Below are 25023 nucleotides of genomic sequence, written 5' to 3' on the forward strand. Positions count from 1 at the left end.
GCCTACAATACAAAACCTACCTTTGTTTCCAGAACTGATTCCCGCACATTTGTCCACTGGAGGGAAATGGATGGTGGTTCTGGCTGAGATACAAAGGCACAATCTACCTTGCTCAGCAATGACCACACCCAGAAAATTCTACAGCACTTTGTGAGGGGACCTCAAGGCAGTGTTTACACCATGTCTTCACAAACCACCCAGGTAGCTCCTGGATCACTGACAGCCTCCCTGCCACTCCCTAATGCCCAACCTGGAAAGGCACTTTGGCCATGCAAGATGGTCCAGGATAAAGTAAAAACCTGACTCTTTCCTGATGAGAAAAATAAAGCCTAATTTCCAATATTACCACATATCCTCAAAAGCTTTAATATTCACAAAAACAATGTGTATCTAGTTTAACTGCCTAAACAATGTTGTAAGATAAAAAAATAAAAAAGCAATGGAGAAGCAGCAGCAGAGGTCAACAGCTACAGTGGCCCAGCTCATTAAAGAGGAGACAGCTGCTGAGCTACACTTTGCCAGTTCCTTTTTTTCCTGGAATGTGTTTTATTTTGTTTTCCCCTAATCATCCACAGACTCTGGAGTCTGCAAGGCAAGCTGGGACACAACATGATGGATGACAGCATGGGAATTCCAACACTCCCGACAGTCTTGGATGTGTCAGGAGAAAATTCTTCATTAGGCCAGGCTCACGCATGTCACTTCACTGCTATAAAAACCAGAAAGGAAAAGAAAGTCCACCAAGTCAAAAGATATTGAAGAATTAGTTCCCACAGCATCCTATGTTGAACTCAAGCTTGTTTAACAATCATAAATAGTTTTAAATGAGGCCACATGTTCAGTTCCCTGGGAATCTAAGACTCTAAAGACCCTTTCAATCACACATGGTGATTCCAGTTTTACCTTCTCAATCTACAGCCATCATATGAAACAGGTGGTTTCATTTCTGCAAAAAACAAACCACACAGGGATGTACAATCCTCCTCAGGTGTAGTTACCACGAGGACCATGATCCACAATCACTCACTAAGCAGAGGAGGAGCTGTGTTCTCCCCATCTTATTGCGACGACCCCACCAAGGGCAGCCTAGCTCCATACCCACTGCTCAGCATTTTGGCAACATGTGGGTAGTTCGGCTACAAACTTTAAATTCAGGTTCTCAGATTTCTCACCAGAACCTAAAATACCTCAAGTGGCAATCAGCTGAAATCACAGCTGGACACAAAGAAGTGCACAACACAGGAAACAGGGGAACTTAAGCTACAGGGTAGAGAGAAGCCTGGAAGACCATCTGAGCCTCCCGCGACATGGTGCACATCCCTGGGCAAGAGTCACAATACAAAACTGAGTCCCTCGGAAGACCCTGAAGTCTAACGACAAATGGGCAAACCATTAGATAAAAGCCCGTTTCCTCATTCCTTCCATGTGCTGGGCAAACCGTGGCTAGCATAATGACCTAGCTGAGGTTTGCAGGCCTCTCAGGAGATGTGGAGATCCTGGAGAAAGTCCAAAAAATGAGGTGTGAAGAAGCAACGAGGAAAGAAGAATTCATGTGAAACACTTTCTTCAGAAGAAAAAATAGATCTAACTTTAGATCTTTAGATCCAAAGTTTTCCAGAGTGGCTGCACCAGTTCACATTCCCACCAACAGTGTAAGAGAGTTCCCTTTTCTCCGCATCCTCTCCAACATTTGTGGTTTCCTGCCTTGTTAATTTTCCCCATTCTCACTGGTGTGAGGTGGGATCTCACTGTGGTTTTGATTTGTATTTCCCTGATGGACAGTGATGCAGAGCATTTTCTCATGTGCTTATTTGACATGTCTATGTCTTCCTCTCTGAGACTTCTGTTCATGTCTTTTGCCCATTTCATGATTGGATTGTTTGTGTCTTTGCTGTTGAGTTGAATAAGTTCTTTATAGATCTTGGAAACTAGCCCTTTATCTGATACGTCATTTGCAAATATCTTCCCATTTGGTTGTCTTTTAGTTTTGTTGACTGTATCCTTTGCTGTGCAAAAGCTTCTTATCTGGATGAAGTCCCAATAGTTCATTTTTGCTTTTGTTTCTTTTGCCTTCGGGGATGTATCTTGCAAGAAGTTACCGTGGCCGAATTCAAAAAGGGTGTTGCCTGTGTTCTCTCTAGGATTTTGATGGAATCTTGTCTCACATTTAGATCTTTCATCCATTTCGAGTTTAATCTTTGTGTACGGTGCAAGAGAGTGGTCTAGTTTCATTCTTCTGCATGTGGATGTCCAATTTTCCCAGCACCATTTATTGAAGAGACTGTCTTTCTTCCAATGGATAGTCTTTCCTCCTTTGTCGAATATTAGTTGACCATAAAGTTGAGAGTCCACTTCTGGGTTCTCTATTCTGTTCCATTGATCTATGTGTCTGTTTTTGTGCCAGTACCACACTGTCTTGATGACCACAGCTTTGTAGTACAACCTGAAATCTGGCATTGTGATGCCCCCAGATATGGTTTTCTTTTTTAAAATTCCCCTAGCTATTCGGGGTCTTTTCCGATTCCACACAAATCTTAAAATAATTTGTTCTAACTCTCTGAAGAAAGTCCATGTATTTTGATAGGGATTGCATTAAACATGTAAATTGCCCTGGGTAACACTGACATTTTCACAATATTAATGCTGCCAATCCATGAGCATGGAAGATTTTTCCATCTCTTTGTGTCTTCCTCAATTTCTTTCCGAAGTGTTCTATAGTTTTGAGGGTATAGATCCTTTGCCTCTTTGGTTAGGTTTATCCCTAGGTATCTTATGCTTTTGGGTGCAATTGTAAATGGGATTAACTCCTTAATTTCTCTGTCTTCAGTCTCATTGTTAGCATATAGAAATGCCACTGACTTCTGGGCATTGATTTTGTATCCTGCCACGCTGCCAAATTGTTGTATGAGTTCTAGCAATCTTCGGGTGGAGGCTTTTGGGCTTTCTATGTAGAGTATCATGTCATTGGCGAAGAGGGAGAGTTTGATTCTTCTTGGCCAATTTGAATGCCTTTTATTTCTTTTTGTTGTCTAATTGCTGAGGCTAGGACTTCCAGTACTATGTTGAATAGCAGTGGTGAGAGTGGACATCCCTGTCTTGTTCCTGATCTTAGGGGAAAGGCTCCCAGTGCTTCCCCACTGAGAATGATATATGCTGTGGGCTTTTCGTAGATGGCTTTTAAGATGTCAAGGAAAGTTCCCTCTCTCCCTACACTCTGAAGTGTTTTGATCAGGAATGGATGCTGTATTTTGTCAAATGCTTTCTCTGCATCTAATGAGAGGATCATATGGTTCTTGGTTTTTCTCTTGCTGATATGATGAATCACATTGATTGTTTTACGAGTGTTGAACCAGCCTTGTGTCCTGGGAATAAATCCTACTTGGTCATGGTGAATAATTTTCTTAATATACTGTTGGATCCTATTGGCCAGTATCTTGTTGAGAATTTTTGTATCCATGTTAATCAGGGATATTGGTCTATAATTCTCCTTTTTGGTGGGGTCTGGTTTTGGAATTAAGGGGATGCTGGCCTCATAGAATGAATTTGGAAGTACTCCATCTCTATCTTTCCAAACAGCTTTAGTAGAATAGGTATGGTTTCTTCTTTAAACGTTTGATAGAATTCCCCTGGGAAGCCATCTGTCCCTGGACTCTTGTGTCTTGGGAGGTTTTTGATGACTGCTTCAATTTCCTCCCTGGTTATTGGCCTGTTCAGGTTTTCTATTTCTTCCTGTTCCAGTTTTGGTAGTTTGTGGTTTTCCAGGAATGTGTCCATTTCTTCTAGATTGCCTAATTTATTTCTGTATAGCTGTTCATAATATGTTTTTAAAATCGTTTGTATTTCCTTGGTGTTGGTAGTGATCTCTCCTTTCTCATTCATGTTTTTATTAATTTGAGTCTCCTCTCTCTTCTTTTTAATAAGGCTGGCTAATGGTTTATCTATCTTATTAATTCTTTCAAAGAACCAACTCCTGGTTTCGTTGATCTGTTCCACAGTTCTTCTGGTCTCGATTTCGTTGAGTTCTGCTCAAATCTTCATTAACTCTCTTCTTCTGCTGGGTGTAAGATCTATTTGCTGTTTTTTCTCTAGCTCCTTTAGGTGTAAGGTTAGCTTTTGTATTTGAGTTCTTTCCAGTTTTTGAATGGATGCTTGTATTGCGATGTATTTCCCCCTTAGGACTGCTTGTGCTGCATCCCAAAGATTTTGAAAGGTTATATCTTCATTCTCATTAGTTTCCATGAATCTTTTTAATTCTTCCTTAATTTCCTGGTTGACCCTTTCATCTTTTAGCAGGATGGTCCTTAACCTCCACGTGTTTGAAGTCCTTCCAAACTTCTTGTTGTGATTTAGTTCTAATTTCAAGGCATTATGGTCTGAGAATATGCAGGGGACGATCCCAATTTTTTGGTACCGGTTCAGACCCGATTTGTGACCCAGTATGTGGTCTATTCTGGAGAAAGTTCCATGTGCACTTGAGAAGAATGTGTATTCAGTTGAGTTTGGATGTAAAGTTCTGTAGATATCTGTGAAATCCATCAGGTCCAGTGTATCATTTAAAGCTCTCGTTTCTTTGGAGATGTTGTGCTCAGAAGACCTATCGAGGGTAGAAAGAGCTAGACTGAAGTCACCAAGTATAAGTGTATTATTATCTAAGTATTTCTTCACTTTGGTTAGTAATTGGTTTAAATATTTGGCAGCTCCCACATTTGGGGCATATATATTGAGGATTGTTAAGTCCTCTTGTTGGATAGATCCTTTAAGTATGAGATAGTGTCCCTCTTCATCTCTCACTACAGTCTTCGGGGTAAATTTTAGTTTATCTGATATAAGGATGGCTACCCCTCTTTCTTTTGAGGACCATTCGAATGGTACATGGTTCTCCAACCTTTTATTTTCAGGCTTGTAGGTGTCCTTCGGTCTAAAATGAATCTCTTGTAGACAGCAAATAGATGGGTCCTGCTTTTTCATCCAGTCTGAAACCCTGCGCCTTTTGATGGGGTCATTAAGCCTGTTCACGTTCAGAGTTACTATTGAGAGATATCAGTTTAGTGTCATCATGATATCTATTCAGTCCTTGTTTTTGTGGATTGTTCCACTGGACTTCTTAAAGGGGAATTTTAAGAGTCCCCTTTAAAATTTCTTGCAGACCTGGTTTGGAGGTCACATATCCTTTCAGTTCCTGCCTGTCTTGGAAGCTCTTTATCTCTCCTTCCATTTTGAATGAGAGCCTTGCTGGATAAAGTATTCTTGGTTGCATGTTCTTCTCACTGAGGACCCTGAATATATCCTGCCAGCCCTTTCTGGCCTGCCAGGTCTCTGTGGAGAGGTCTGCTGTTACCCTAATACTCCTCCGCATAAAAGTCAGGGATTTCTTGTCTCTTGTTGCTTTAAGGATCTTCTCTTTATCTTTGGAATTTGCAAGCTTAACTATTAAATGTCGAGGTGTTGAACGGCTTTTATTGATTTTGGGGGGGGGGGGAATCTCTCTATTTCCTGAATCTGAATGCCTGTTTCCCTTCCCAGATTAGGAAAGTTTTCAGCTATGATTTGTTCAAATACATATTCTGGACCTCTGTCCCTTTCGGCACCCTCGGGAACCCCAATTAAACGTAGGTTTTTCTTCCTCAGGCTGTCATTTATTTCCCTTAATCTATCCTCATGGTCTTTTGTCTCTTTTTTCCTCAGTTTCCCTCTTTGCCATCAACTTGTCTTCTATGTCACTCACTCATTTTTCCACCTCGTTAACCCTTGTCGTTAGGACTTCTAGTTTGGATTGCATCTCATTCAATTGATTTTTAACTTCTGCCTGATTAGATAAATTCTGCAGTCATGAAGTCTCTTAAGTCCTTTATGCTTTTTTCTAGAGCCACCAGTAGCTGTATGATAGTGCTTCTGAATTGGCTTTCTGACATTGAATTGTAATCCAGATTTTGTAACTGTGTGGATGAGAGGACTGTTTCTGATTCTTTCTTTTGAGGTGAGGTTTTCCTTCTAGTCATTTTGCTCAGTGCAGAGTAGCCAAAAACAAGTTGTATTGGGAAAAGGAGAAAAAGGAGAGAAAGAAGGAAAGAAAAGTGAAAAAAGAAAAAAAAGGAAGAAAAAAGAAAAAAAGAGAAGAAAAAATAAAGAGAAAAAAGGGTGGGGGAAGCAAACAGAAAAAAAAAAAAAAAACACAGGGGAGTATCTTCTGATTCTGTATACTTTAAGTCCCTTGACTTCCACTGGAACTTGTCCATCTAGCTGGTCTTCTGGGGGAGTGGCCTGTTGTGCTGATTTTCAGGTGTTAGCACTTGGGGGAGCTGCTCTGCCCCCTGCCTGGTGCAGGGCTCAGTGGGGGTTGTTTACCCCGTGAGGCCCCAGGAGGAACAACCACAGTGGCAGTGGCCAGCTCTGGAAACCTGGATTCAGCTCCCGCAGTAATACAGAGCTCTCCGTCTGCAGGGGTCTGGATGCTCCGGGGCGGGGCCGCTGACCTGCTCAGTTTGGGGCAGGAGCGTCCTTGCTGTCCTGGGCCCTCCTAGTCTCTGCCTGTCCGGGTGGAGGTCGGATCCTGAGCTGTGTCCCTGCGCCCTGTGCTCCTGGGCCTGTGCTGTTGGATTCGCGCTCCTGGCCGTGCAGCCCCCTCTCCACGGAGCCGCCCCCGAGCCCCTCCGAGCTGCTCCAGGGTCAAGCCGTGGGCGCGCTGCAGCCCTTTAGGGAGCTCGGCGCAGTCTCCCGGGAGCGAGCGCAGTTGTCTGTTACTGTCCCAGGGAACCTGAGGGCATCCCCGCCCTCCTGGGGTCTTGCTCTCACTCCCTGCGAGCCCCTTTCTGCCCGGGAAGGTTGGTGCAGCTCCTGCTTCTGCAGGACGGGGCTCTCCTGTCCTGGGGACACTCACCCCAGCCTTAGCCCGGCTCCTCACGGGGCCCCTCCCCCTTGGAGGCCTTTTGTTTCTTTATTTCTTTTTTCCCCGTCTTCCTACCTTGATAGAAGCATGAACTCTTCTCATTGTAGCATTCCAGCTGTTCTCTCTTTAAATCTCAGGCCGAATTCCTAGATTTTCAGGATGATTTGAAGGTTATCTAGGTAATTTGGTGGGGACAGGTGACCCTACTCTTCCGCCATATTGCCCCTCCCTCTCCTCAAGTAACAAGATTTAAATAAGAAACCATGATTGGAAGTATTTCAAAATAAGGTAGGTAATTAGCTCAGATGGAATTTCACTTGAGCCCGTACTGTAAAAGTACCTGTTTTTTCTAGCAAGTGTCTACAGTTCTTGACATCACCACCATGACTAAAAGGATTGTGGGATAACAAACATGAGTTCCCACAAATAACTCATAAAAAAGAGCTTCCACATTCTGTCACAGGTCCCACCTGTTCACAGACAGTCTAAAACTTAGTGAATTTGGAAACCAAAGGATCTCTGCCTGAAAGACACCTCGCAGGGGCCAAGGAGCTGCTCCCAAGTTTAAGAACAGTTGGACCAAGCCAGGGTCAGGGTCAGATGATCGACTCCAGTCAAATAGAAAGACTGGGATCTGGAGACAGGGAACCCAAACAGGGCAGGACGAGAGGGGCAGCAGGGCAAAGCTCAGCCTCCCAGGCTGAAAATGAGGCAAGGCTTGAGGAGGTGAGTGTGGGCACAAACCGGTCTCTCCCAGCGAGCTCAGTTAAGGGGAAGGTCTCTCAGCCTCGCTCTCCTCTTTCCCTTTAATGTTCTGAAACCAACTATGATCTGAGAAAGAGGGAAAGTGGCAAAATGCTACAGAGAACATATTTCAACCTGCAAACAGAAGCAGATCAGCCAGCTGAAGGGTGCCTGTCCCTTGGTGACAAAATACGGCTTCTCAGGGCTTGCCTGAAATCTTGATGAGGTCAGAGATGCTCAGCAGTGCACGGCCTATAGGCCACAGGCTGACACTGGTTCTGAGTCTCAGCACAAGCTTAGGTGTCCTGGCACCTCTTTGACCCTGAACTGTGTGGGTTAGCCAAGAGCCCACACAGTTCAGGAGGCCCTAAAAATGCAAAACTACATTCCCTTCACAGCTTACCTGCTGACAGCTGCTTCTTTGTGTCTCCAGGAGTGGTCAGTGCTCCCACAATTCTAAAAGCCCCATGGACACACAATAACCACAGCTCTTTGGCCGTGAACCAACCCAGACTGTCACTGTCACCGGGCACAGGGTGTGATCAGAAGAGGCCCCAGGCATTTCAGAAAGATCAAGCATCAGGGTAAATGGAGACAGATCCAACACTGGCTCTGCTCCAAGTGTTTACAATGGCATGCCTATGCCACCTTTAACACAAAAAAATTTAGACTAAGCTCTAATGGCAACAGGATTTTACTTAATATGACAGGATACACCTTATTCTGATATATCAGGAAGATGAGTAAGAAAAGACTTTCATATTACAATTACTGTATGACTGTCTTGTTCTGTAGCAATAAAGTATCAGTTGATGTGTTTGTCTTGAGCAAGTATGTTACCAAATAGGTATTTTATAGTAAACAAGTTACTAACTAGAATAAACACCAGTAGTACTAGAAGACAGAGACCCCACTCTCGAGGAGAGTTGGTCCCGCACCGTTCCAGCATCAGGCACACTGCCAGCCTCTGTAAACCACTCCATCCCTCCACCTGCACACCTGGTTCTGCCCCAATGTCTTCCAGTCACACTGTGCCACCGCTTGCTCATTTGAAAGGCCCTTGTCAGAGTGGACTTTCTGAGGGAAGACCACGGGAAGGACCAACTGAGAACAGGAGTGTAATGACCTGCACTGGTTGTGCTGAGGACAGGTGAAACTCCATATAGCTCATCTCTAGCTTGGCTTTGTTCCAGGCAAATACCTCAGCTCCTTCAACAGTTCCTGGACAACATGAATCATCTTCATCACACTCCAATCTGTACCAAGGATACAGGCACAAGGCGACAACCCTCAAGACGGGATCTAAGCAGCTCAGTTCAACATGGGACTGTCACTGCCTGTGGTGTAGGAGGGTTCAAGACAACGCTTCACTCCCACTGCCAATCACATATCATGTGGGCTCTGACTGAGCTTGGAATCAATTAATCTTGATGATCTTTAGAAGCTGCCAATTAATCCTGATGACCTTTGGAAGCTGCCAATCAATTAATCCTGACAAATTTTGGAAGCTGCCATTAAGGTAGAACTTTCACAGTGTGCACTCTTCGGTTTTCTTAGTGTTTGTGTTTTTTTATTTGGGGGGGGGTTAAAATATTTTTAAATTATTTTTTTATTGGAGTGGAATTTGCTAACATATAGCAAGCATATCACCCACCTCATCCCATCAAGTGCCCCCCCTCAGTGCCATCATCCAGTCACCCCCACCCCCACCCACCTCCCCTTCCACTACCCCTTGTTTGTTTCCTAGAGTTAGGTGTCTCTCATGTTCTGTCTCCCTCTTTGATATTTCCCACTCATTTTCTCTCCTTTCCCCTTTATTCCCTTTCACTAATTTTTATATTCCCCAAAGGAATAAGACCATATAATGTCTGTCCTTCTCTGATTGACTTATTTCACTCAGCATAATACCCTCCAGTTCCATCCACGTCGAAGCAAATGGTGGGTATTTGTCGTTTCTAATGGCTGAGTAATATTCCATTGTATACATAAACCACAGCTTCTTTATCCATTCATCTTTTGATGGACACCGAGGCTCCTTCCACAGTTTGACTATTGTGGACATTGCTGCTAGAAACATTGGGGTGCAGGTGTCTTGGTCTTTCACTGCATCTGTATCTCTGGGGTAAATCCCCAGCAGTGCAATTGCTGGGTCGTAGGGCAGGTCTATTTTTAACCCTTTGAGGAACCTCCACACAGTTTTCCAGAGTGGCTGCACCAGTTCACATTCCCACCAACAGTGCAAGAGGGTTCCCCTTTCTCCGCATCCTCTCCAACATTTGTAGTTTCCTGCCTTGTTAATTTTCCCCATTCTCACTGGTGTGAGGTGGTATCTCATTATGGTTTTGATTTGTATTTCCCTGATGGCAAGTGATGCAGAGCATTTTCTCATGTGCATGTTGGCCATGTCTATATCTTCCTCTGTGAGATTTCTGTTCATGTCTTTTGCCCATTTCATGATTGGATTGTTTGTTTCTTTGCTGTTGAGTTTAGTAAGTTATTTATAGATCTTGGAAACTAGCCCTTTATCTGATATGTCATTTGCAAATATCTTCTCCAATTCTGTAGGTTGTCTTTTAGTTTTGTTGACTGTTTCTTGGGCTGTTCAGAAGATTTTTATCTTGATGAAGTACCAATAGTTCAGTTTTGCTTTTGTTTCCCTTGCCTTCATAGATGTATCTTGCAAGAAGTTGCTGTGGCCAAGTTCAAAAAGGGTGTTGCCTGTGTTCTCCTCTAGGATTTTGATGGAATCTTGTCTCACATTTAGATCTTTCATCCATTTTGAGTTTATCTTTGTGTATGGTGTAAGACAATGGTCTACTGTCACTCTTCTGCATGTAGATGTCCAATTTTCCCAGCACCATTTATTGAAGAGACTGTCTTTCTTCCAGTGGATAGTCTTTCCTCCTTTATCGAATATTAGTTGACAACAGAGTTGAGGGCCCATTTCTGGGTTCTCTATTCTGTTCCATTGATCTATGTGTCTTTTTGTGCCAGTACCACACTGTCTTGATGATCACAGCTTTGTAGTACAACCTGAAATCCCACATTGTGACGCCCCAGCTCTTTTTCAATATTCCCCTATTTGGGGTCTTTTCTGATTCCACACAAATCTTAAGATGATTTGTTCTAACTCTCTGAAGAAAGTCCATGGTATTTTGATAGGGATTGCACTGAATGTGTACATTGCCCTGGGTAACATTGACGTTTTCACAATATTAATTCTTCCAATCCATGAGCATGGAATATTTTCCACCTCTTTGTGCCTTTCTCAATTTCTTTCAGAAGTGTTCTGTAGTTTTTAGGGTAAAAATCCTTTATCTTATTGGTTAGGTTTATTCTTAGGTAACTTATGCTCTTGGGTGCAATTGTAAATGGGATTGGCCCCTTCATTTCTTTTTCTTCAGTCTCATTGTTATGTGTATAGCAATGCCGCTGATTTCTGGGCATTGGTTTTGTATCCTGCCACACTGCTGAATTGCTTTCTGAGTTCTAGCAATCGTGGGGTGGAGACTTGGGTTTTCTAAGTAGTATCATGTCATCTGCAAAGAGGGAGAGTTTGAATTCTTCTTTACCAATTTGAATGCCTTTTATTTCTTTTTGTTGTCTGACTGCTGAGGCAAGGACTTCTAGTACTATGTTGAATAGCAGTGGTGAGAGAGGATATCCCTGTCTTGTTCCTGATCTTAGGGGAAAGGCTCCCAGTGCCTCCCCATTGAGAATGATATTTGCTGTGGGCTTTTCATAGATGGCTTTTAAGATGTTGAGGAATGTTCCCTCTATCCCTACACTCTGAAGAGTTTGGATCAGGAATGGATGCTGTATTTTGTCAAATCCTTTCTCTGCACCTATTGAGTGGATCATATGGTTCTTGTTTCTTCTCTTGTTGATATGATAAATCACATTGATTGCTTTATGAGTGTGAATCAGCCTTGCAACCCAGGGATAAATCCCACTTGGTCATGGTGGATAATCTTCTTAATATATTTTTGGATCCTATTGGCTAGAATCTTGAGAATTTTTTGCCTCTGTGTTCATCATGGATATTGGTCAATAATTCTCCTTTTTGGTGGGGTCTTTGCCTGGTTTTGGAATCAAAGTGATGCTGGCCTCATAAAACGAGTTTAGAAGTATTCCATCCCTTTCTATCTTTTGGAACAGCTTTAGTAGAATAGGTATTGTCTCCTCTTTAAACATTTGATAGAATTCCCCTGGGGAAGCCATCTGGCCCTGGACTTTTGTGTCTTGGGAGGTTTTTGATGACTGCTTCAATTTCCTCCCTGGTTATCAGCCTGTTCAGGTTTTCGATTTCTTCCTGTTTCAGTTTTGGTAGTTTGTGGTTTTCCAGAAATGCGTCCATTTCTTCTAGATTGCCTAATTTATTGGCGTATAGCTGCTCATAATACGTTTTTAAAATCGTTTGCATTTCATTGGTATTGGTGGGGATCTCTCCTGTTTCTTTCATGATTTTATTAACTAGAGTCTTTTCTCTTTTGTTTTTAATAAGGCTGGCTAGGGGTTTATCTACATTATTAATTCTTTCAAAGAATCAACTCCTGGTTTTGTTGGTCTGTTGTTCCACAGTTCTTCTGGTCTATTTCATTGAGTTCTGGTCGAATCTTTATTAACTCTCTTCTTCTGCTGGGTGTAGGTTTTATTTGCTCTATTTTATCCAATTCCTTTACGTGGGAGGTTAGCTTGTGTATTTGAGTTTTTCCAGTTTTCTAAGAGATGCTTGTATTGCGATGTATTTCCCTCTCAGGAAAGCTTTTGCTGTATCCCATAGAATTTGAACAGTTGTATCTTCATTCTCATTAGTTTCCATGAATCTTTTTAATTCTTCTCTAATTTCCTGGTTGACCCTTTCATCTTTTAGCAGGATGGTCCTTAACCTCCACGTGTTTGAATTTCTTCCAAATTTCTTCTTGTGACTGAGTTCTAGTTTCAAAGCATTATGGTCTGAAAATATGCAGGGTACAATCCCAATCTTTTGGTATTGGTTAAGACCCAGTATGTGGTCTATTTTGGAGAATGTGCACTGGAGAAGAATGTGTATTCAGTTGCATTTGGATGTAAAGTTCTGTAAATATCTGTGAAATCCATCTGGTCCAGTGTATCATTTAAAGCCCTTGTTTATTTGGAGATATTGTGCTTATATCTGTCATTTACAAAAGTGCCGTGTTGAAGTCTCCCAGTATAAGTGTATTATTATCTAAGTATGTCTTAACTTTGTTATTAATTGATATACTTGGCAGCTCCCACATTAGGGGCGTAAATATTCATGATTGTTAGGTCCTCTTGTTGGATAGATCCTTTAAGTGTGATATAGTGTCCCTCTTCATCTCTTACAACAATCTGGGATAAACTTTAATTTATCTGATATGAGGATGGCTACCTCTGCTTTCTTTTGAGGATCATTTGAATGGTAAATGGTTCTCCAACCTTTCATTTCCAGGCTATAGGTGTCCTTGGGTCTAAAATGAGTCTCTTGTAGACAGCAAATAGATGGGTCTCCCTTTTTTATCCAGTCTGAAACCCTGCGTCTTTTGATGGGATCATTAAGCCCATTCACATTCAGAGTTACTACTCAAAGATATTAATTTAGTGTCATCATACCTATTCAGTCTGTTTTCGTGGGTTGTTTCCTTGGACTTCCTCTTTCTTTTACAGTCCCCCTTAATATTTCTTGAAGAGCTTGGTTTGTTTGGTGGTCACATATTCTTTCAGTTTCTGCCTATCTTGGAAGCTCTTTATCTCTCCTTGTATTCTGATAAGAGCCTTGCTTGATAGAGTATTCTTAGCTGCATGTTCTTCTCATTTAGGATCTGGGAATATATCCTGCCAACCCTTACTAACTGCCAGGTCTCTGTGGAGAGGTCTGCTATTAATCTGATATTTCTCCCCATATAAGTTAGGGATCTCTTGTCTCTTGCTGCTTTAAGGATCTTCTCTTTATCTTTGGAATTTGCAAGTTTCACTATTAAATGTCGGGGTGTTGAATGGTTTTTATTGATTTTAGGGGGGGACCTCTCTATCTCCTGGATCTGAATGCCTGTCCCCCCCCCCCCCCCAAGTTAGGGAAGTTCTCAGCTATGATTTGTTCAAATACACTTTCTGGCCCTCTGGCCCTTTTGGCGCCCTCTGGAACTCCAATTAAACATAGATTCTTCCTTCTGAAGCTGTCATTTATTTCCCTTAGCCTTTCCTCTTGGTCTTTTAATTTTTTCCCTTTTTTTCTCAGCTTCTTTCCTTGCCATTAACTTGTTTTCTATGTCACTCCCTCATTCTTCTACCTCATTAACCCTCGTCGTTAGGACCTCCAGTTTGGGGCAGCCCCGGTGGTGCAGCGGTTTAGTGCCGCCTGCAGCCAGGGGCATGATCCTGGAGACCCGGGATCGAGTCCCAACGTCAGGCTCCCAGAGTGGAGCCTGCTTCTCCTTCTGCCTGTGTCTTTGCCTCGCTCTCTCTGTGTCTCAATAAATAAAAAAAAAAAAAAAAAAAAAAAAAAAAAAAGGACCTCCAGTTTGGATTGCATCTCAGTGAATTTTTTATTTCAGCCTGATTAGATCTCAGTTCTGCAGTCATGAAATCTCTTGATTCCTTTATGCTTTTTTCCAGAGCCACCAGTAGCTTTGTAATTGTGCTTCTGAATTGGCTTTCTAACATCAAATTATAATCCAAATTTTTAACTCTGTGGGAGAGAGTACTGTTTCTGATTCTTTCTTTTGTGGTGAGTTCTTTCTAGTCATTTTGCTCAGTGCAGAGTGGCTAACAACAAGTTGTACTTGTTAGAAGCACGAACTCTTCTCTCTGTAGCATTCCAGCTGTTCGCTCTTTAAATCTCAGGCCGAGGGGAATCTCTGGATGGCTCAGTGGTTTGGCGCCTGCCTTCAGCCCAGGGCGTGATCCTGGAGACCTGGGATCGAGTCTATGTCAGGCTCCTTGCATGGAGCCTGCTTCTCCCTCTGCCTGTGTCTCTGCATCCCTCTCTCTCTGTGTGTGTCTCATGAATAAATAAAATCTTTAAAAATCAATCAATCTATCTATCTCAGGCCGAATTCATAGGTTTTCAGGATGATTTGAAAGTTATCTAGGTAAGTTGATGGGGACAGGTCACTTGGGGACCCTACTCTTCAGCCATCTTGCCCCACCCCGTTTGTGTTCTTTTGGCTTCTTTTTAAGCACAAGGCTTCCAATTTTCTTCCAATTAATATCTTATTATCAGTTCTGCCCAATCATTCCTGCCCACCAAACTCTTTTTGAGATATTCTATCATCCAATGTATCATGTGACCTCATCTGATATAGGTCATAGATACAAGTCACACTGGCATGACATTCTAGGTTGTCACTACCACACTGAAGATTTAAAACAAGGCTAGGCACAGACACATCCCCTGACCCTCATCTCCCAGGGTGACATGAGCCTCCTACTACAGCAATCCTCTTAACAAAATGCAGAAAGTGCCCAGTTCTTGAATTTGAGCTAAAACCACAGGGTGTGCATTCTAAAACCCTGACAGGTTTTCATATGGTACAACACACAGCCCACTTACTACAGACCCCAACACTGAGGTCAAAATACTAGTAAGTACCTTTTACAAAATATAAACACCAGCTCTCTAATTCAGCTGAACTGAATATTTAAATAAATTTTTCCACTTTTCTCTTCTGGGAAATAGCAATTATTCTTGGTCACTCTATTATGCAACACCATCCTGCCACACAAAACTGAACAAACCCACATGCTGATGTCACGCTGCTGACAGTACTGGCATACAGTGCAGGCTGTAAAGAGAGTTCCTTCTCACAAAAACAACTGGAAACATTGCGGACTCAAACCTGCAGCAGCAGCGTACCAGCGTGAGCTCGGGGTCCTGCAGCCAGGAGGGCAGCGCTGCCGGCTGGCTCATCGCCTGGAACAGTGTGGCCCTCAGCGCACAGTAATTATCTCCACGGACTCGCCTTATGGAGGTGAACTTCTGAGACACCTCCTCATAGCCCTGGGTAAAAGCATCAGAGAAATCAAAATGGTCATTACTGACTCCAGACAGTAGGGAAAGTTTTATTCCTATGGAAAAAAAAAGGTGCCTCTGATCACTGAAAGAAAGAAAATAAGGCTGGCTGAGTCCTTCATATAAGCTGTTCTAATCCCTTCCTTTATTAATCAAAAGAAATAAACAAATATTAATACTATATAAAACATTAGCTTATGTAACAGATACAACATTAAAAACACATAAATGAGGGGCCGCCCAGGTGGCTCAGCAGTTTAGCGCAGCCTTCAGCCCAGGGCGTGGACCTGGGGACCCAGGATCGAGTCCCACATCAGGCTCCCTGCATGGGGCCTGCTTCTCCCTCTCCCTGTGTCTCTGCATCTGCCTCTCTCTCTCTCTGTGTCTCTCTCCCTGTCTCTCTCTCTCTCATGAATAAATAAATAAAATATTTTTTTTTAGAAAACCATAAATGATAAACCAAATAACATGAAAACACTAGCCACCCCCCAGGGTGAGAGTTAGCTGTCCTGTTCTAAACAACTGTTGTTTAACACTCACTAATAACCAACATTCTGAGGGGGTTAATCTGTGTTGAAAGTGACCCAAACTCTAATGAAGAGATAGGAAAGAACAGAGAGGTGTACTAAGTTTATACCTCCGTATTTAAAAATAAAATAAAAATCCCAAGTTTTCACAGTATATTATAAAAAAAAAAAGTCTACATGCTAGGAGACATCTGGATAAATCTATCAGATTCTTTAAAAAGTGGATTTAAGTGTCATTCTTACTTGGTCTGGAAGTGAAATGAGGAAATGAAAATGTTCAGTGACATACATGCTGTCACCCAGAAACAGCCATCCAAATGGAGCATTTGGAAGCATACTCCAAAAACAGCCACCATATAATGGTCCACAGGTACGTAGACAAGCTGATTTCTCCAGCAGAAAGATGCTTGAGCATCAGAATCAACTTTGCTGCCTCCTGCACCTCACTAGCTTCCTCCCATGGGGCCTACTGCTCCTTTTGCTCATCAGTACCAGTCCCTTGAATCTCTGCTTCCTTCCCTGCACTTAAACAAAGAAAGGAGCATTGCCCTCATCATGGGGTCCATGGGGTGGGGCACCATGCAGACTCTGCTCCAGCACTGGACCCTTGTTATTAGTTGTTTTCAAGGCTCAAGTCATAGAATGATGTTCTCAGTGGGTGTGAGCAGCGTTTTCATTCAGTGCTCCAATCGCTTCAACATACTGAGGGCTGGTCAAGCACCATTTCCCTTTAGCGGACTCCCAGTTACCCTGTATACTCGCCACGGCTGACTCAACCATAATTGCATCTTTTCAAATGCATAAATTACTCAGGTTATTTCAGAGATGAATCAAGCTTCTAAAATTAAATTTGGGTTTATACACACTTACTTTCAAAAGAATATCCAAAACAAAAATAAACCGTAAGACCAATAAGGACAAAAAGAGAATTAAGATCCAAACTGTCATTGGGCCACTGAGATGCTCTCCTTACTGCCACAGGTCCCAAGTGACACTTGTCTAACTGATGTGCCTTTTTTTATGTGGTCACTAAAAGAGTCCAACTACATGGTCAAATCTTTCATTCAAACTAAAATCACAGAGAAAGGGTTATTTATTTATTTATTTATTTATTTATTTATTTAGAGAAAGGGTTTTAGCAGGAGTTCCAAAATATGGAATATTTGGATAATTTAATAGATACTTTCAAATTAGGGATCTTGAGGTGTCAACTGTTAAAACAGATCATTTAAAGAGTCTGAGGTTGTAAGATAAAATTGCAAGTCAGGGAAACGATTTCTAGGGAAGGTGAGAAAACATATGTTAGGTAACCTGGTTATCGAGTCTGGTACAGGGCTGGAGTCTGAAAAACCTATAAGTGGCCAATATACACATTCAGCAGCTGGCTTCACAAATGTCAGCATTCATAGTCCCAGGCATTTCATGATCAACCTCTCTACCAAGTGCCTGAGACACAAAGAGATTGGCAGGGAGCAAAGCTAAGACTGGCTCTCAGAGCTTTAAGGAGCAGCTACAATCTGAGGAAGGTCAGCCCATTTCAGGGCAGGTGTGAGAGCTGAAATGTGTGTTAAAGAGGCATAATGTTTTCTATAAAAACGAGCTTGGAGGAAAAGAACAGATATATACAAGATGTTTAAAAATGTTAAACCCTGCTCCTAACTCTGGGAGATGGGCTGGGGGTGGTGGAGGGGGAGGTGGGTGGGGGGTGGGGATGGCTGGGTGGCGGGCACTGGGGGGGGTGGCGCTTGATGGGATGAGCACTGGGTGTTATTCTATATGTTGGTAAATTGAACAACACCAATAAAAAATAAATTTATATAAAAATAAATAAATAATAAATAAATAAAAATGTTAAACCCTGAACAATACAGATCTAAACAATAGAACAGATATTCCTATCAAATAGGACAGGTCAGTATCTCTAATATAGCAAGTATGTTCAAATTCGTAACATAAATAATCCTAAGAGAAAAATGAGCAAAGGATAAACCCAGAGGTTACAGAAGGTGATGGAAGTTTTAGGTTGAAACTGGCATTTTGTAGCTCAGAAATGGTCAAAGGGTAGCAATTTCACATCATTCAACCCACTAAGGAATGCTGGGTACAGGAGACATTCGAGGGAAGAACCAACAGGGTTCTTGTGCTTGACCAGTGTGCAATGGGTATGGGCCAGCGGTCTGACTTGGACAATGACCCAGCCCAGTCACAGCAGGACCATATGTCATGGGAATCCCCAATGTCCCACAGCCTTGGACACTCCATAAGGGTCGTCAGTCTATGTGATGGGACCAGGAGGGGCAGCTCCAGGGACACCCTAACAAAGGGAGTAGTTTCCCTGCACAGGGAGCGTGGGAGAGCCTAGACCCCTCGGACAGGAGGGCAGACCAAACCGAGAGAGACCTCAGTTTGGCATCTGCTAGTCCCATCCCTAAAGCTTTTACCAAACAAGGCCAGAAGGACATTCCCAAATGACCCCAAGAGGACAACCAATGATTGGCCCAACTCTGAATAGCACAGCATCATTTAGATGCATTTTTCAAAGAAACTAATGCTGGCCCTATATTAATACTGTGACTCGAAACCAGTCCCTTACATTTGAAGTCTGTCTTCTCATCTCTAAAATTCGACCACCAATATTTATGTAGTCTAGGAACAGTTGTAACTACGTCTAAAAATATAAAAGGACATATTATATATATATTTTTTATTTTTTATTGGTGTTCAACTTGCCAACATATAGAATAACACCCAGTACTCGTCCCATCAAGTGCCCCCCCTTAGTGCCCGTCACCCAGTCACCCCCACCCCTGCCCACCTCCCTTTCTACCACCCCTTGTTCATTTCCCAGATTTAGGAGTTTCTCATGTTCTGTCTCCCTTTCTGATATTTCCCACTCATTTTTTCTCCTTTCCCTTTTATTCCCTTTCACTATTTTTTATACTCCCCAAATGAATGAGACCATATAATGTTTGAAGGACATATTATATAATTACTTATGACAGACTATTGGAAAGACTTGAGGGGATTCCTGGGTGGCTCAGAGGTTTAGTGTCTGCCTTCGTCCCAGGGCGTGATCCTGGAGTCCCAGGATTGAGTCCCACATCGGGCTCCCTGTGAGGAGTCTGCTTCTCCCTTGCCTGTATCTCCGCCTCTCTCTCTTGCTCGCTCTCTCTCGCTCTTGCTCTCTTTCTCTGTCTCTCATGAATAAATAAATAAAATCTTTAAAATAAAAGGAAACACTTGAAACCTTCTTGTATCTAGGGATCATACCTTTTTCATACATGTGGCTTTTTGTGTATTGCCCCTCCATTCTTTTTTGCAGTAGTCCATGATGTCCATTTCAGGAGCCACACTTAATCTAGCTTCTGCTGAAGAATCAGAAAGGAAGGTGGGTGGATAATGAAAGAAAGCATAATCAAAATAACAGCACTGCTTTACTCAGGTTAATTTTTCTATAACTTCATTCCAAAAAGATCCAGAACCCCGCCACTACCTACAACCATCCCCTCGCTCCTAGAAACCCAGAGATCTACCAGCCAGAGTGATGCATTTAAAACCGAAGTCAGACAATTATCATCACTCCTGGGTTCTGAGAGCTCCAGAACCTCCCACTGGAGTGGAATCAATGTCCTTACTTCCTACAAGGGCCCCTGTCCTGGCCTCCCACTGCCTCTGGCCTCAGCTCTCCAAACTTGGACTGCTCTGGCCGGATCAGCAGCCTCCCTGTACTTCCACACACTGTGGGGCTCCAGCACTCCCTACAGGTCTCTGCTCAAATGTCACCCAACACTCATATGTCACAATGTCACACACACACCTTCACTCTATTCCCCTTTTACTGTTTTGTTTTTCTTCTAGGCACTCATCAACACCTGACATATTTCTTTTTCTGCATTTCTCCCTAAACCCCCACTCATGAATACAGTAAAACATAAGTTCCTTGAGCCCAAGGACTTATTTTGTGTCTCAGCTGTGTCCTGAGCACTTGGAACTTCACTGACATAAGGTGTCCAAAAATATTAATCAAACTAATTGTGCAACAGTCAGAGCTATGAAAAAATACATCTAATGGTTTTTAATTAGTTTTATATAACCATTATACAAAGAGATAACACCTACCATAACAGAAATTATATGTCTTTATTTATTTATACTCTGCCCTCATCCCAAAAGGCTATAAACTATTGATAGGAAGCCAGAAACTAATGAAGCTCTCAATGTTAGCTGAGCTACAGACCTCACATTGGATTCTAGTAATACATTAAAAATATAATTTCCAATCAGACAAATTATATAATAAAAAAATGGGCTTTAGATTTTCCTTGTTTAACATATGGGCTCTGGGGTCTGATTTTGTGGTAAACATGTACGCACGCACATGGGTATGTGTGTTTTAGGAAGATAACTTCTCAGGCAAATCTTGACTTCCTTTTTTAAATTATTAAAGAAGTAAAGGTTAGCAAGGAAATTAAGACATAAACACAGAAGTACCTTATAATGTATTTACTCCTGAGGAAAGATGTAAACTAAAAACACATTCAGCTTGATTCAACAGGTATTTACTGAATGTCTGCTATATGGCAGGCATTGAGCTAGAAACTGAGCTTACTGAGCCAGTTTACAGATGACTAAAGAAAAGACTACAAGTGCTGACAAGCCAGGGTGTGACAGATGCAGGGATGAGGCAGCACAAAGTCTTTGCAGCTTACAGACAACTCTATGGCCTAAGTTAGGACTGGCTTTACAAGTGTAACACACCACTGAAAGAGTAATACCCGGAGACCACAAATACCAATGCTGCACAGCCAATGCTAAATAGAGACCCATCAGTGTTTTAATTCAAGAAACATTTTTTGAACATGTACTTAGTGGAGGGAAGAACTCCTTGTACCTGCCTTCTCACTCACTTCCCCACAAAGTAGAAGGAATGGCAAACATCTGGAGTTGAGGACACTAATAAGGCCCTGTTTTCCCACCAGGCAACGTGAGGAGCCTCAACAGACAACACACTTCCAGCTCAGGAAGGCCCTCCACAAAGTGGAGCCTCCCTGCTCTCCTGGCCGCAATCCTCACTGCAGTCCCCAGTCCTGCCCACAACGAGATAAGCCCAGCCTGTGAGCCCGGCTGGCAGGTCCACTGCCCCCAAACTGAGAGGACACAGCAGGGGACCTCACCGGGTCAGTCAAGAGGCCAAGCCACATGTCACAGCCCTATGCTGAGAGGCCTCAGGGGACAGTGAGGGCGGGGAAGTGGAGGACCCACACAGCTGCCAGCACCAAAATGTTACCTGAAGTTCCATCCTGCTGCTGTTGTTGGGGAGGAGGGCTCCAGCAGCCAATGCATGCCCTCCTTTAGGACAGGAGGTGGGGGCACAGGACAAGGCTAGCCCTGACCTCAAGCTGCTTAGGGTCACCACAGTTCCTTTCTTTGTTGAAATACAAACTACACAGACTCTGTTACTGCTTCCAAGAAAGAACACTACTAATGTCAAAAAACCAAAACCAAAACAAAACAAAGGAGAAGCTGAAAACCAGAGTGGTAAACAGGAGCTCAAGTAACCAACAGGTCTGGTCCTTAAGCACCATATGGTAATAAAGATCTGAAGAAACTGCCCAGAGTGGAACAGAGGCTATAAGATAAAAGTCTATGAAGGGGCATGTCATGAAGGGCTTTGGATGGCTGAGGGAGGCAAGCAAAATTTCCTTCCAGTTCTGGAAGAGTAAGTAGAGAGAATAAGAAAAGGACAATATTCCAGAAAATAACGGCTGAGAATTCTTCCAAACTAATGAAAACTAGGCTTCCGGGAATCCAAAAAGAAGACTTCAAGCAGTAGGTTTTTAAAAGTCCACACTTAGCAGACATCAGAAAGAAAGTGCAGGATACCAAAGAAAAAACTGACATTATCCACCAAGGATTAGTCTGACTGCAGTACTGTCAACAACCTCATCTGCAAAAGGATTAAACAACTACTCATCTGGAGTTCTTAAAAAAGAGGTTGAGATACATTTTCAAGCAAACAGAGCTTTCCACTGACAGACCCGTACAAAGGCCTTCCAAAAAGCCTCATTTCAGGAAGGCCAATGAACCTAGAAGGACTGATATGCAAGGAGTATACAGGGACCCACTTTAACCTCGGACAAAAGCTGGAAATGACACAGCTCCCTGAAAAGCTAAAACACTTGCACAGGGAGGGCTGCCCCTGCAGACAGGGGAAACCCACGGCAGAGCACCTGCAGAGCCACAGGAAAGCAGGAGGTCCCCGCAGACGCAGCAGTGACCCGGGATGACGGAAGAAGCACTTTCTCCTGAGGAATACGACTAACAAGGACTCCACGCCCGAAGTGAATGGTGTCCAATGGCAGCAGCAGAAACAGAGCATCCTCTCAAGTGTCATGGAGGACCAACACAGATGGCACAGGGACACACCTGACTGAACAATTACAGAGACGCTCATCTCTATCACAGTAAAAATTTCCACCAGTTCCTTGTGAGGACAACTCAAGAAAAACCTGGAAATGATCAAAAACCCCACTGTGTGTCATTTGTTCCTAATTACACATATGGCAATATTTTTCTTAACCATAAACTAAACACAAACTAGTTCTCAAAACCAACCAGCAGAACATGTACATGCAAAGGTAATGAGAGAGGAAATGCCACCTGGGAATCACTAGTGGCATATCCTGCAAGTGCAACATCCCCACTTGGCTCCTGCACAAGCTAGTAGGGAAGTTCTTCTCTGAAGACAGCCCTGCTGGCCATTCCCCACAGCAGAGGACGCCAGGGGTCGGGCCTCACCCTAGCAGCAACAGCCCATAGGTATGAAGGTCTGGGAAGGATGAATGAGAAGAGCAGGCATAACTAAGAAGAAACATGGACAAAAGGTCATGAAACAATGAGACAATTCCTGCTACTGATCCCATAATCATCCTTTAAGTCAATCAAGTGCACATGGCCATTTTCATAAAAGACACATGGAGCCAGCTTCTTGAGAAGTCCTCCCATTTGAAATGAAAAGTGCATTTCAAATCCAAACTCTCCCTCTAAGAATACAAAGGAAATCACAAACTGAGAGAGGGTGGTGTCAAGGGTACACAAATACGCACATGTGCAAAAATGACATGAACATAAAGGATGCAGAGAGAATATCTGCATTACAATTTTAAAACCTCAGGAAACAGTATTCCTCAAACATACTCAGCAAAATGAATAATAGATGCAGCTAAGACCATATGCATAAGAATGTTTCCTAGGAAGGACATCTCAGCATTTTATGAAAATGGATATATTCACTTACTGCATTTCCTACTATAAATAGTAAGAACTCACAAATAAACAATTCCAAACATACCTGATAACTCTCTTTCATGTGTAAGTAATTCTTTCTCCTTTTCTATTTCATCCGCGTCACGATACATATCCTCCTCACTGAAATCACACCAAATTAAGACATTTCAAAAATTGGTTGCACTGACATTTTCCCTCCTGTTACATTATGCACGTGCTTAAAAAATTTATTAGACACTAAAAGTCTAACTTTCTCATGTTACATGATGATGATCTGATAAAATATGAATCTTAAATCTTGGATGTTCATATTTCTATCATTCCACTTCAGGGTTTCTTAATTTCAATGAGATACTTAAACATCACTTTAGTGGCTACATAGCTCTGAGGTCATTTGAACTGTAACATTTATTAATATGGGCCCTCAACTATATTCATAAGCATCTCAGCATGTGTCTTATCATTGAAGCCATGTCATGATCCTATCAAGTTCCATGAATGAAGAGAATACTAATAAAAGTATTTACACAGGAATGCAGGCCAATTGTATTATGTCACAAGCACATTTTACAATCACTAATTTAAAAACAAGGATAGGAGAACAGCAATTATTATAAGCTCAACAAAACTAAAAAACAAAAACAAAACAAAAAAACCTTCCAAGGCTCCTTCTGCTCCCTGACCCCCACATTCAAGCAGCCAGTCACATGAAAAATTAGAGAGGTTGACAATCCATGAAAGACTCCTAACTCTGGGAAACGAACAAGGGGTGGTGGAAGGGGAGGTGGGTGGGGGGATGCGGTGAGTGGGTGACAGGCACTGAGGGGGGCACTTGACGAGATGAACACTGGATGTTATACTATATGTAGGCAAACTGAGCTACAATACAAAACAAAAAATAAATTTTAAAAAAGAATATATCTCTACTGTCCCACATACCTGAAGTGCTGCCACTCTGACCAACTTATATAATAGGTTTCTAAAATATCTAGTCTCATTTAGCAAGTGATCAAGAACCTACTATGTACTAGAAAGGGAAAAAAAAACCCATTGGGTGCTAGACAAGGATTGAAAAAGGGTATTTCCTTTAACCCCTCAAGATAAGCCACAATTTGATAATGATGAGAAACCGAAATACCAACTATCTTTGCTAAAACCACAAGACATGTGAAAGCCCAAATAGCTTCAAGGGAGATGAAGAAACAGTAAATGACAGAGGACAGGGAAGCTTCCATGCCTCCATGCCAGAAAAGGAACATCTGCTGGATGGTAAGACAGTAAACCTGCAGAACCCTCAGAAGCACTTAGGAACTGGAAGTGTCAAGTACTTTTCAGGGTACAGGAGGCACCCAGAGCGGAAAACAAGGAAACTGACTGATGTACACATAAAGTGTAATCAGACCTCCAAGTCCCTAGGTTTCCTCCCCATGACGGCACATCTCCAATCTTCACACAAGACAGAGGCTCCAGGTATGATGACACACAGGAAGTAGTTAATAACAAATAAGGACCTGAGTGAAGGGGATCCCTGGGTGGCGCAGCGGTTTAGCGCCTGCCTTTGGCCCAGG

The 25023-nt window shown here is 42.6% G+C and overlaps 1 protein-coding gene across 7 annotated transcripts in view; it reads right to left on the minus strand.

Annotated features, from left to right (window-relative positions):
• The window catches only part of OTULIN (OTU deubiquitinase with linear linkage specificity), a 37575-nt gene that overhangs the window by 5989 nt on the left and 6563 nt on the right, over positions 1-25023 (minus strand). For 2 of the 7 annotated variants that reach the window (XM_035710296.2, XM_035710294.2), the window contains exons 2-4: positions 23520-23596; positions 19439-19536; positions 15486-15629 (exon numbers count right to left, since the gene is read on the minus strand). In XM_035710296.2, coding sequence (XP_035566189.1) covers positions 15486-15629; positions 19439-19536; positions 23520-23596 — 319 coding nt within the window. Of the gene's footprint in view, positions 1-20; positions 6954-15485; positions 15630-19438; positions 19537-23519; positions 24967-25023 lie in introns of those variants that run through there. The other 5 variants (XM_035710295.2, XM_049105661.1, XM_035710298.2 and 2 more) reach the window with 5 other exon arrangements.

Source organism: Canis lupus, chromosome 34, assembly GCF_003254725.2.
Source record: "Canis lupus dingo isolate Sandy chromosome 34, ASM325472v2, whole genome shotgun sequence".
Taxonomy (NCBI): domain Eukaryota; kingdom Metazoa; phylum Chordata; class Mammalia; order Carnivora; family Canidae; genus Canis; species Canis lupus.